The sequence below is a fragment of the Felis catus genome, chromosome B4 (genome assembly GCF_018350175.1).
Source record: "Felis catus isolate Fca126 chromosome B4, F.catus_Fca126_mat1.0, whole genome shotgun sequence".
In the NCBI taxonomy this organism is placed as follows: Eukaryota; Metazoa; Chordata; class Mammalia; order Carnivora; family Felidae; genus Felis; species Felis catus.
The window spans coordinates 28,439,166-28,453,857 of NC_058374.1; the positions used below are offsets into that span (position 1 = coordinate 28,439,166).

At 35.5% G+C, this 14,692-nt stretch overlaps 1 protein-coding gene across 23 annotated transcripts in view; it reads right to left on the reverse strand.

Moving 5' to 3' along the window:
• The window catches only part of ZNF438 (zinc finger protein 438), a 178,118-nt gene that overhangs the window by 30,985 nt on the left and 132,441 nt on the right, over window positions 1–14,692 (reverse strand). For all 23 annotated transcript variants that reach the window (XM_011283665.4, XM_045061095.1, XM_045061100.1 and 20 more), the window contains one exon: window positions 503–570. In XM_011283665.4, coding sequence (XP_011281967.2) covers window positions 503–542 — 40 coding nt within the window. In that variant the 5' untranslated portion in view covers window positions 543–570. The remainder of the gene's footprint in view (window positions 1–502; window positions 571–14,692) is intronic.

Here is a 14,692-nt window from a genome sequence, read left to right on the forward strand (position 1 = left end):
GGAGCTCTTCTTAAAAAACCACGATTTTCTTTTTTATAAATCATATGGGGCTGGGGAATGGTTTTTCGTATGTTTCTTTTGAAATGACTATGGGAAAAAACAAGTCAAATATCCCCTCCCTCTACATATCTGTTGTATGTGCATGTGTATAAGAATATATATATTGTCTTCTAAGATACATGTGATTCAGCTTCACCAAAGCCAATACTCCATAGTTTCATTTGACATCTACTGGTACCAGCTACATGCCAGCTAATAGGCTGGGTTCTGAGTTTTGTGTGGGTTGAGATGACCTGCTCTCAAGTTCTCAGTCAAGGATACATGTCCTTTTATACGCTTAAGTAATTTAACAAAGGAAATCAACTTTCCTACGTAATTAGGATCTTGTTCTTAGTTCCTGGAAATAAATTACCTCTGGTCAGAGGACAGTGGCATTGAATGTATCAATTAAAACTGTTTATAACATACACATGACCATTTTCCTCAGCATGGTTCATCTTACCTTGTTGATCTTTTGGTGGTATTGATAAAAAATTCTGCATTATGTTTTTGACTTGAATAACAATGTCCCTAAAAAACAACCAAACACAAATAATAATTAGAAAACAATTCAGATGCCTTGTTCATACACATGAAAAATATAAATTATAAGCTCTTTAAAAATTCTTCCAATTTATAATTGTAAGAGTAATAAGAAATGGACTGAACTATGAAGAAACTAATGCTTTTATTTCCTTCTCATTTTTATTTTTTAAAAAAAATTTTTTTTTCAACGTTTATTTATTTTTGGGACAGAGAGAGACAGAGCATGAACGGGGGAGGGGCAGAGAGAGAGGGAGACACAGAATCGGAAGCAGGCTCCAGGCTCTGAGCCATCAGCCCAGAGCCCGACGCGGGGCTCGAACTCATAGACCGCGAGATCGTGACCTGGCTGAAGTCGGACGCTTAACCGACTGCGCCACCCAGGCGCCCCTCCTTCTCATTTTTATACAGACAGGATTTTACTGAATGTACTAGTATGGGCTTAGAGAGGGAAGCAATGACACCACGAGAGAGGAATTATATCAGCATCTCTGCCCAATGAAGGACAGGGAAATGTGAAAGTTGGCAAAATTAAGATTCCCTGAAAATGCCCTGCCAGATAATTATGTTTCGTATACTCTACTTAAGAAGAAATAACTAAAATGTTTAACAATATAGTTAAAGGTAGTATAGTTGCAGTATACTCATTTGATGACATATAATTCAGACACTAAGATACAATTATGAAGATTATGTAGCACAATGGAAAATGCACTGAGTGAACACCCTAAATGACATATACTGTAGGATTACAACTATATAAAAAACAAAGGTATTGCAAAATGCATGGCAGGCAATATGTTAAGATATGTTTTGGCAACGTGTTTGTTGAGGCATTACATTGTTTTTGCCTTTAACTGAGCTATTTTCCAACCTGTCTATAATACAAGATATTTCCAAATAGTCTACAATATATACTCGAACTATTTGAATATAAAAATAAGGCAATTAAATACATTGAAAAAAAAACATGGGTAAATATCTTATAAGCCATCAAACACAAAAGTGTTTCTAGCATGACACCAAAGACAGAAGCCATGAAGGTAAAGACACGAATTTTTCTATTCAGAATTTTAAATGCTTTTAAATAGAAAATTAGCCAAAATTAAAAGGCATGACATTTGCTATAGCCAAGACTGAGTAACAGAGACCAGATTTGTCCTCCTGCCTGAAACAACCAAAAATATAGACAAAATATACGAAACAGTATTTCAAAACACTGGACACCAGATCACAAAAGACTGATGTCCTGGGAAACAGGAAACAAATGAGACGAGCAATGTTGTAGGAAGGGAGAACCCTGTGGAGAGTCCCAGAGTAATGGGGAAAAAACCTCTAGAAAGAAAAAGAGAAACAGCAATAAAGAGGGTCTCCATCAAGTATTTGCTCATGTACTGCTCAGCACATGCAAGTGAAGAAACTACCTTTCATCATGAGAAGATCCAAGCTGCTCAACACTCACAGTGGGGCAGGAATATTGCCTATTCCCACCAGCCAGACTGAAAACACCCCTAATTCACAGGACATCAAGTAGAGCACAAAGAAGGGTCTTGCCTTAGTAAAGGGAAATAATTTAATTAAGCCCTACACCAAGCATTTCTCTGGTTTCTTTTGTTTGTTTGAGAGAGAGGGGGGAGAGAGAGAGCTCATGTGTGTGAGCACCTGCAAGGGGGGTGGGGACAGAAGGAGAGGGAGAGAGAGGAACCTTAAGCAGGCTCCATGCCTAGTGCTGAGACCCATGTGGAGCCCACCATGGAGCTCAATCTCACGACTGTGAGAACATGACCTGAACTGAAATCAAGAGTTGGATGCTTAACCAACTGAGCCACCCATGCACCCCTCTCTGGTTTCATATAACAAATCTTAAAGCAAGAGTGAAAAGGAACAAGCTATTTCCAAGTGTCTTGACTGTGCATTTAGAACAAAACTCAAGAATATTTACAGACCTACAAAAATATCCATCATGCAACAAGGTAAAATTCATAATATCTAACGTCTAATTAAAAATTAAGCATGCAAAGAGGCAGGAAAACATGAGCCATAATGCAGAAAATAATCAAACTGACCCTGAACTGACACAGCTATTAGAATTAGTGGTCAAAGTTCAAACTGTAATTAAGTAATAACTATTTCATATGTTCAAAAAGTTAAATATAGACAGGAAAGATATTAAAAAGACCCACATAAAATTTCCAGAGATGAAAACTATAATATACAAAATGAAAATACACTGGATGGGATTAATAGCACATTAGCCATGTCAAAAAAAAAAAGTTAGCAAACTTGAAGGCACAGTAATAGAAATTTTCTAAAATGAAACTCAGAAGGTGAGAGTAAAAAAAGAAAAGAGAAGAAAAGGAGAAATGGTTAGCGAGCAACGGGACAACTTCAAGCAGCCTAAATATATCAGTAATTGGAGAGGTGAAAGATGGAAAGACAAAAAAAAATCATTTTAGAAATAATGGCAGAAAATTTTCCAAATTTGAGTAAAGCTATAAACACATAGATCTAAAAAGCTCAAAAACCTGGAGCACAAAAACCCATGAAAACTATACCGAAGAATATTATGACCAAGTTGTTCAAAAATAGTGGGAAAAAAAAAAGTTTTTAAAAAGCATTCCCAACATATCTTACGTATAGAGGACTTCTTGTTGGAAACAATGCAAGTGAGAAGACAGTGGAGCAGCATCTTTAAATACTGTAAGAAAAAAAAACCTGTAATCTAGAATTCTATGTTCAGAGACAGTATCTTTAAAAAAATAAAAGAGAAATGAAGGATTTTTTTTGTAAATACAAAAGCTGAAAGAATTCATTACAAGTCCACTACACTATAAAAATGCTAAACAATGTCTTTTAGGCAGAAAGAATAAAACACTAGATTAGGGTATGGGTTTATATAAAGGAAGGAAAAATACTAGAAATGGGAACTACATGGTAAGCATACAAGGCTTTTTTTCCTTAATATTTAAATCTCCTAAAAATATAACTATTTAAATAAAAATAATTAAGAATGCAATGTGGGGTTTATAATGTATGTAAAAATGATATATGGTAACAATATGACCAAAATTGAGAGGGGAGTAATATAAGTATATAATTTTAAGTTTCTTATATTATCAGTGAAGTGGTATAATATCACTGGGAGGTAGATTATGGTAAGTTAAACATATATATTATACATCTGAAAGCAATACCTAAAGTTGCTAAAGAAAGAATTTTAGAGATAAAGCCAACAATACAAAAATGGAATCATAAAAATATTCAGTTTTTCAAGGGAAAATGAAAAAAGAATAAAACAGATGGGAAAAACAGAAAAAAATGAGCAAGATGATAGATTAAAATCTAATCATATCAATAATAATATTAAATACAAATGATCTAAATATCATAATAAAAGATAATGCTTGGATAAATATGCAAGGTTCAACTATATGTTGCCTGTAAGAAAGGCACTTTAAATATGGAGATACAAATAGATTATAATTAAAAGAATGTAAAAAGATATATCATGCTAGTACAAGACAAAAGAAAGGTAGAATGGCTATATTAGTATCAGAAAAAGTAGATTACAGAGCAATGAATGTTAGCAGGCCTAAGGAAGATCATTTCATAATTATAAAAGGTCAACTCATCAAAAAGAGACAATAATCTCAAATGTTTATACCCCAAATAACTGAGCTTCAAAATACATAAAGCAAAAACGGACAGAGCTTCAAGGAGAAATATACAATAATTTATAATCAATAATAAGAGACAGAAAATCACTAAAGATATTAGAGGTCAATTTGACCTGACATTTATAAAATATTTCACCCAACATAACAGAATACACATTGTTTTGAAAGCACATGAAATATTTATCAAGACAGACTATATTCTGGGCCATAAAAACAAGTCTCAATATACTTAAGAGGATTCAAGTCATATAATGTATGTATAATATGCTCTCTGACCACAATGGAATTAAAGTAGAAAGCAAAACAAAGAAAACCCACAAATACTACCTGGAAAATTTCCAAATATTTGTTCATTAAATCACATACTTATAAATAACCTATGAGTTCAAAGAAGAAATCAAAATGAAAATTAGTCTTTTGAACTGAGTGAAATGCAAATACAATGTATCAAAAAGCAATACATAGGGAGAAATTGAGACTACTAAGCATCTCTTCGAGTAAATAAAGTAGATCTCAAGTCAATGACCCCAGTTTCTACCTTAAAAACCAGAAAAAACAAATTTAACCCAAAGTGGAAAAAAAGAAGTAAGAGATTGGAGAGGAAAAAAGGAGAGGAAATAAGTGAAATGAACAACAGAAAAATAGATAAAAATAATTAAATAAAAAGCAGATTTTTTGGGGAATATCAATAAATTTGATAAACCTTTAGCTTAATTCATCAGAAGAAAGAAGACACAAATGACCAATATCAGGAATGAGAGGTGACATCACTACAGACACTAATGCTATTAAAAATAGGGATCATTACAAATAACATTTTGGCAATAAATTTGATAATTTAAATAAAATGAACAAATTCCCTGAAAGACACAAACTATCAAAGCTCACTCAAGAAGTGAGCCTTAAAATCATAAGAGACTCTTAAATACAGAGAACAAACTGAGGGTTGATGGGGTTGGGGTAGGAAGGTGGGTTAAATGGGTGATGGACATTAAGGAGGCCACTTGTTGGGATGAGCACTGGGTGTTATATGTAAGTGATGAGTCATTGCGTTCTACTCCTGTTGCCAAGACTATATTGTATGTTAACTAACTTGAGAATAAAAAATAAATAAATAAATAAAAATAAAAAAAAATAAAAAAAAGAAGTGAGACTTATTATATTTTCAAAGAATTGAATTTTTAGTTAAAAATCTTCCCTCAAAGAAAATACCAGTCCCAAATAGTTGCTTTGATGAAATCTACTGAATAAAGAAGCAATAATACCAATTATATACAAATATTCTCAGAAAACTGAAAATGAGGGAATTCTAACAATGTAATTCTATGAGGCCAGTATTATACAGATACTAAAACCAGATAAAAAGCCAATAGAAGGAAAGAAACCTCCAGACCAACATCCCCAATAACATAAAAGCAAAAAGTATAAGCAAAATTTTAGACCAAAGGCACTACAAAAAGAGAAAACTACAGGCCAATATCCCTGATGAACATAGATCCAATAATTCTCAACAAAATACTAGCAAACCAAATTCAACAATACATTAAAAAATTATTCACCACAATCATGTAAGATGTATTCCAGGGATGCAAGGGTCATTCAATACTTGCAAACCAATCAATATAATTCCTCACATTAACAAGACATAGGATAAAAACCACATTAATATCTCAATAGATGCAGAAAAAGCATTTGACAAAATACCACATCCATTCATGATAAAAAACCCTCAACAAAGTCAACTTAGAGGGAATGTACTTCAACATAACAAAGGCCATATATGAAAAACCCACACCTACACATCATACTCAATGGTGAAAACCTGAGAACTTTTCCACAAAGATCAGGATCAAGACAAGGATGTCCACTCTTAACATGTTTATTCAACATAGTACTGGAAGTCCTAGCTGCAGCTGTTAGATAAGAAAAAGAAATAGCAGACATCCAAATTGGTAAGGAATAAGTCAAACTTTCCTTATTTGCAGATGATATAATACAATGTATAGAAAATCCTAAAGACTCCACTATTACAACTAATAAATGAATTCAGGAAAGTTGCAGGATACAAAATCAATATACAGAAATCTGTTGTATTTCTATACACTAATAATGAAGTAGAAGAAAGAGAACTTGAGAAAACAATCTATTTATAATTGCACCAAAAAGAACAAAACACCTAGGAATAAATTTAACCAAGGAGTTGGAAGACCTATAAAACTTACCTGAACACTATAAAACTTAACTGATGAAAGATATTAAAGAAAACACAAACAAATGAGAAGATATTCCATGCTCATGAACTGGAAGAATTAATATTACTGAAATCTCCATAATACTCAAAGTAATCACAGATTCAATGCAATCCCTATCAAAATACCAACAGCATTTTTCACACAATTAGAACAAATAATACTAAAGTTGTATGGAACCACAAAATATTCCAAAGAGCCAAAGCAATCTTGAGAAAGAACAAAGGTAGAGGCATCACAATTCCAGATTTCAAACTATACTACAAAGCTATGGTAATCAAAACAGTATGGCAGCATCACAAAAACAGACACACAGATCAGCAGAATAGAACAGAGGCCCAGAAAAAACCCCACAAATATATGGTCATTTACTCTATGACAAAGGAGGCAGGAAAATACAATGGGGAAAAGGCTGTTTTTTCAATTAATAATGTTGGAAAAACTGGACAGCTACATGCAAAAGACTGAAACTGGGTCGGGTTCTTACACCATACAAAAACAAACAAACAAACAAACAAACAAACAAACCCTCAAAATGGATTAAAGACCTAAATGTGAAACCATAAAACTCCTAGAAGAAAACATGGGTAATAATTCTTTGACATCAGCCTTAGCAACATTTTTTTCCTCAGGCAAGGGAAACAAAGGCAAAAATGAACAATTGGGACTACACCAAAATTGTGCTTTTTGCACAGCAAAAGAAACCAACAAAACAAGGCAACCTACTTAATGGGGAGTGATATTCACATGGAGACTCTAAGGGGTATTTTTGCAATATGCATCCTAAGCCTTAAAGCTCGGCATTCCTTTTGATTCTGACCTTTCTTCCACTTCAGAAAGTCATCATGATAATGTGCAAAGCTATATTGCCATCCATCTTCATTATCATCATTTTTATTACCTTTTTAGAATTCTTTAGGGTGCCATACACACCAAATGTAAAACCTCTAAGTAAATAAGGATACATTTTTACAATAAAACTATTACAAACAATGCTTCTTAAAATACTAAAAATATGAAAAATGCTTATCATACATTTTTGTATGAAAGGGGTTGGTTGCAGAGAGGTATGGTTCAATATTTCTCCCCCATATATGCATGAGAAAGCTACTAAATATTAAAAGGGGTTATTTCTGAGTGGGGATTAATTGCTATTTACTTTCCTTTTTATGTTTATGGATATCTAAGTTTCCCTAGTGAATAAATAGTATCTTTGCTATCAGAAAAAAAAAGAAAAAAAGAAAAAAAAAGTCTTTATATTATTGCTCTGGAATGCTATATATGGAATGCCATTAAAATAATTTTACCTGTACCCCCAATATTTTGGCAGTTGAAGTCGAAAATTTGCTCAAATGGAGTCTAATGCTTTCCTCTGCCACATGAACATAAAGTACTGCTGTCTTTAATTCTATACTTTAATTATAGTAAACGAATAAATTATGTAATAAATATGCCTAATGCTAAGTGAAGAAAACTTATGAATAATCATAACCTTGCATCTTCTGATTAGAAATAAAAGTGCATTACAAAAATGTGCTAGAGGAAAAGTTGCATTAAAAATACACAGGACCTAACAGTATTTTTCAAATACCATACAAGCAAAGTCAATATGCATCTTTACTCCAGGTACCCTGATACAGCACTAGCAGGCAGTGTGTCCTTCACAGTATATATACTCTCTGATAATTAAAACCTAGCTTTTCTTTTTAATAATTTTTTTACTGCTTATTTATTTGTGTGTGTGTGTGTGTGTGTGTGAGAGAGGGAGACAGAGACAGAGCGTTGAGCAGGAGAGGGGCAGAGAGAGAGGAAGACACAGAATCCAAAGCAATAAGCTGACTTTTCTTATTGAATGCCAAAAAATATATTAAGCAGAAAAATCTATCTGAAAGGGAAAAAAATTAATGCAAACAGTGAATGCCATAAATTATAGCATGACTTAATACAATATGCCCTATAAATCACTCACATGATTACTTTTTAGTTAATACGTCATATTTAAAGAGTTGATTAAAAATGAAAATTAGGTGAATTGGTTACTTGAGAAGTGACAGCTTGATGGTTCTGGAAATGGAAATCTCCCATTTATTCCTAGTTGAGGAAACCTAAGGCAGATAGCACCTGGTCTTTGTTATGCTACCTTGTCTTAAAAATAAATTTAGACAAAGAACCTTACAGAAAAAGTAAAAATCATTTACTCCATGCTCAACAAGCTTATTAACATTAACGCATGGTGTGAATGTGTGTTTCAGTGCATTCTCCTTTGTGTGTATATGGGCACCAAACAGAGCTGCAATGTGGATGTTCATCTAGATCATTATTTCTAGGGAACTATTTCCCAGAGAATAAACATGTCATACATCACCTGCCTGATACAGTGTCATTCAGATAAATGCCATAATATAATAAATTTGGCCAGGAGAACTTGAGATATGAAAATATTTTAAAAGGTAATAAAGTCTTGGGTACCTCACCATTGGCAATTATAACAGGTTCCTCTTTGTATGTTAAAATAATGTGATTGGGTAGGTGCTTGCCTCTCAGGCCTTCCTCTACTTCTGATTCCACCGTGACTTTTGATTTTCAAGTACTGGACAGTGACGATCGCACAGGTTTTAGGTTTGAGGCTAGAACCAGAGTTGGTAAATCCACAGAGGACAACTTCACCTACCCTGTCTACACTGTAACTCTTCTGCACTGAGTGCTTACTGTATGCTGGTAAGTTAATTCACACATCTCTCTTATCCTCACATGAGCATCAGCAGTTGTCATCTTTCAAGTCAAGAAACTGAGGCTCAAAGAAATTAAGTAACACATGCAACATCATTAGGATGACCCAACTTAATTTCCCCAGGTGTGTCTGATTCCTAAATTCATAGACACGCTCATGCTCTCCTCCATGCAGATTCTCCCTCCCTCTCCACCCTCCCCTCCTTTTTTTCTTCTAAATACGAAATTTATTGTCAAATTCGTTTCCATACAACACCCAGTGCTCATTCCAACAGGTGCCCTCCTCAATACCCATCACCCACCCCCCCCTCCCTCCCACCCCCCATCAACCCTCAGTTTGTTCTGTTTTTAAGAGTCTCTTATGTTTTGGCTCCCTCCCTCTCTAACCTCTTTTTTTTTTTCCTTCCCCTTCCCCATGGTCTTATGTTAAGTTTCTCAGGATCCACATAAGAGTGAAAACATATGGTATCTGTCTTTCTCTGTATGACTTATTTCACTTAGCATAACACTCTCCAGTTCCATCCATGTTGCTACAAAAGGCCAGATTTCATTCTTTCTCATTGCCAAGTAGTATTCCATTGTGTATATAAACCACAATTTCTGTATCCATTCATCAGTTGATGGACATTTAGGCTCTTTCCATAATTTGGCTATTGTTGAAAGTGCTGCTATAAACATTGGGGTACAAGTGCCCCTATGCATCAGTACTCCTGTATCCCTTGGGTAAATTCCTAGCAGTGCTATTGCTGGGTCATAGGGTAGATCTATTTTTAATTTTTTGAGGAACCTCCACACTGTTTTCCAGAGCGGCTGCACCAGTTTGCATTCGCACCAACAGTGCAAGAGCGTTCCTGTTTCTCCACATCCTCGCCAGCATCTATAGTCTCATGCCCACACACACACACACACACACACACACACACACACACAAGGGTTGACCAGGTCAATGGAAATACTACATAGAATGCTCTTGTCCTGGACGCTAGAATTGAAGGAAAATCAGTGAAACAAAGAAGAACTTCCTCATGATTAATGACATTCAGCCATGGAACCTATTCCAGAACATGCTACATGACATATTTAAATGTCTGTCACTGAAAAAGTTGAGGAAGAAGCTGACTGATGCTTTTTTTTTTAAATCAGACCTAAGAATACATAATGTATACATTAGGAACGTGGCAGGAAAGGACTGAGATAGGTTGTGTGACCTCAGACAATGTATAACTGAAAAAGCCAACTTATGTATTAAGGAACTGAAAATGGTCATGACACAGAGGAGGAGAAAAAGGAACTGCTTGAATGAACTTATAATTGTGAGGTATTCAATGCTGCTCTTGTCCTTTATATACTTAGGTATTGTTTGAAAATATTTAATGCACTTGTGGATGAATTTTCCTAGCTTGTTTTAAGTAATTTCATGTGGCCATTATATTTCACTATTTTTTTTTTTTACTTTTCAAATCAACTTAATTGAGGTATAATTTATATACAACAAACATATACACAAACATAAACGCCACTGTAGTATTACATTCTTGCTTCATATTAGGGGCCTGGTTGGCAGGACCAAGTGCCCATTTCAGGGTTAGCTAGCTAATCCTGGAGATGGCAAACAACTCCGCTGTGAACAAAGTCCACATCCCCAACCACCTCCATTATCTTGCTGTCACATAACTTGCCCATAATTTCCCAGGTCTAAATCACCCCAGGGCCAGGTGCTAGATGACTAGGACCATCCTAAAGCCTAGAGCTACTGAAATCATTCAAACTAGCCAATCCTAACTGTTTACCTTGCCCTGCCTTGTCTTTCCCAGGAAAACAACAATAAAGGCTCCAGGCCATGCTTTCCCATAGCTCCTTCTGCCTCCTGACCAATGCCAGAACTTCCCAATGTGGCCACCCTGGATGGCATGCCCCTCCTCTTAAGGGACTATAAGTAATACATTCTTCTTTCAAAGGTAGTTTTCTCTGTTTTACACATCATACCATACTTGAAACAGATCCCAGACATATTTTAAGAAAATATAAAATATTAATATCACTTCAGAAAGTTCCCTCATTACCCGAAGAAGTTCCCTTGTGCTCGCTACAGTCAACCCCACCCCTCATTACAGGGCCCGGGCAATCATTGATGCTTTCTGTCACTATAAATTAGCTTTGCCTGTTCTAGAATTTCATATTATTTCATATCAGTCAAACAATATGAACTCTCATGTTGTGTGCATCAAATCATTCCCCTCTCTTGCCGAATGATATCCATGCACCCACTGATGGGCATCTGGGTTGTTGCCAGTTTTGGGCTATCATGAATAAAACCACTATAAATATTCGTGTCCAAGTCTTTATGTAGACATCTCTTTGGTGAAAGCCTAGGAGTGGAATTGCTGGGTGGTATATTAAATGTACGCTTAACTTTATAAGCAATTAATTGCTTGTTTTCCAAAGAGGTTTTCATTGATTTAAAAAGCTACCTCTTCTAAACAATGATGGAATTCATGTTTTTTGAGATTTTTACATAAATAAGAGGACCCAAATACCTTAAGGTTCAATTTTGTTAAAATAATATAAGCTTACAGTACGTAAATTCTGACTAATAGTAGCATTCATCATTCACTCAGTTATAATAAAGGCTCTTATCTCTGTCCTATTTTAGAAACAAATAATAAAATTCTCAAATTGGTACTAAAAGATTAGAAAAGCTGAAAGAGGATCTACAGAATATATTTGGATCCATTTAGGAAATTCTTAGTGCTTCATTAATATAATGTATTAATATTTGACAATCTTCTTCCTCCCCTAAATGGCTGCATACTGCTAATGAGTTCAGTAAGAAAGCCCCTCTTTAAATTCAGATATTTCTGAATGTCAGCCACTGACACAGTCAAGTGCTTTACAGAGTCATCCTGGGGAACTAATTTGTTTAAGACCCTCCAAGGCAACTTCTCTTTTACTTGGAATTGGGGAAACTTTGGAAGTACATAGTCCTACATCCCCTAAGTTTTTAGCTGTGTTTTTAACGTGTTCTCGCCAGATGCTCACTATTCTTCCCCAAACCAAACATCCCTAAAAGACTAGAATGACCCTTAATTTTCAGGACCATGTTCCAGCCCAATCTCAATGAATTAAATGCAATGTAATGAATTAAAAGTGGAAAAGGATCAGCAAACTGAGGAGATGTACATTTTTAACTAAAACTTCTTACTGTGTGACCTTGGAGAAGTCATTTTATCTTATTTCTGTTCCAGTTTCCCCAAATTAGGAAGGGAGAGATAATAAATACTTAACTTGTTGGCTGAATAAAACATTAAACTAGGTCTTATGTATTGAAAATACATTGTAAAAAAAAAAACTATTCAAAAAACAGTGTGTTTTGTATGTTAATAAAGTTCTCCAGGATTCTTCCAAAAACTAAGAAATGGTTATTGCTATCTTTGGCATTTCCAAGAAGAAAAAAGGGAATATACCAGATTATACTTCAAAACACAAACATTATTTCCAACCATAATATCTAATCATTTACCCTCATAAAGTGCTCGTATACTAGAGTTCCTTCACATGTGCTACACGTACGACTGAACAAGGCAGAATGTTTGGGAGGGCATTTTTCCACCTCAATCAAAATCTGTCTAGGAAAATATGTTCTAGCCTGAGGCCTTCATTTCTTTTCCCTTCAGAGGTTTCCTATATAATTTCTTCCAACTCCTGTAGCTCTAACTACAACTCTAAATTTATATTTCTAGTTCCCAGGTTCCAGGGCGAAACGTTCTCTGTTTACTACATATCTCCACTTGGCTACCTGCAGATGAAATGTAGCTCCTGTTTCCTCTAACGTGTTTTTCAAAGTTATCGCCTCTGCTCCATACCCACTACTGCCTTAGGTCAGGTCTTGCTGCTATTACAACAGCCTCTTAAACTGTCTTCCTACCTCCTGGCTTCCAGGCTTCCATCTTTCCAGCCTATTCTTTTTTTTTTTCTTTAATTTTTTTTTTCAACGTTTATTTTTTTATTTTTGGGACAGAGAGAGACAGAGCATGAACGGGGGAGGGGCAGAGAGAGAGGGAGACACAGAATCGGAAACAGGCTCCAGGCTCCGAGCCATCAGCCCAGAGCCCGACGCGGGGCTCGAACTCACGGACCGCGAGATCGTGACCTGGCTGAAGTCAGACGCTCAACTGACTGCGCCACCCAGGCGCCCCTCCAGCCTATTCTTTGTGATAGAGCTAGAACTATCTTTCTCTTTGTCCTTTATAATGAAAAAATTTCTATTTTATTCAGATTTGTTGAAGTAGAACTGACAGATAAAATTGTATATATTTAGAGTGTACAATACAATGATGTGACATATATATGCTTTGTGAAATGATTACCACAATCAGGTTAATGAACATATCCCATCATCTCACATAGCTACCTGTGTGTGTGTGTGTGTGTGTGTGTGTGTGTGTGTGCTGAAAACACTTAAGGTCTACTCTTTTAAGCAAATTTCCAGGAAACCATACAGTATTACTAACTATAGTCACCATGCTGTACATTAGATTTCCCAGAGACGAGCACTTTGAATTCTCAGAGCTGATTCTTCCAGTATTTCTTTTCCATATCTGTGGATAACATACTTACAACCTTACTTCTTGATTGTTGTTTTAGGCAGTATCTACTTACTGATGTTCCACTGTGGCAAATGAAGATTTATCCCTATTTTTATTTCTCCATCAACAAAACTTTGCTTAATAATTTTTATTTTTTATTTTTATTTTTTAATGTTTATTTTTGAAAGAGAGAGGCAGAAAGAGAGAAAGAGAGAGAGAGAGAAAGAGAGAGAGAGAGAGAGAGAGAGAGAGAGAGAGAGAGAGAGAGAGAGAACGAGCAGGGGAGGGGCAGAGAGAGAGGGAGACACAGAATCCAAAGCAGGCTCCAGGCTCCGAGCTGTCAGCACAGAGACTAACATGGGGCTTGAACTCACAGACCATGAGATCATGACCTGAGCTGAAGTTAGATGCTTAACTAAGCCACCCAGGTGCCCCACAATTTTTCTGAGTATAAAACTCTAGATTGAAATTTAAAGGTGTTGTTCCACTGTCTTTTGGTTTTCAATGTTGGTGTTAACAAATCCAAAGTTATCTGTGATCCTTTGGATGCAGTCTGTTTTCATTTTTTCTCTATGGAAACAATGTTTAGAAATTTCACAATGAAGTATCTCAGCATATTTTCATCCATATGCCAAATGTTTGGTGGGCCTTTTCAACCTGGGAACCCCTATATTCAGACCCTGGGTTATTCAATTATTTTTTTGAGATTTCCTAATTTACTTTTCTCTGTTTCCTACCCCCCAGTCCCCCTCGGCACGCCCCCCCCCCCCAGCCCCTGGCCCAGAACTACCCTCTCTGGACAGTTACACCTTTTATCCCCCTTTTCCTATGTTTTCTCTCTCATTTTTGCTCTTTCTGGAAAAAAATT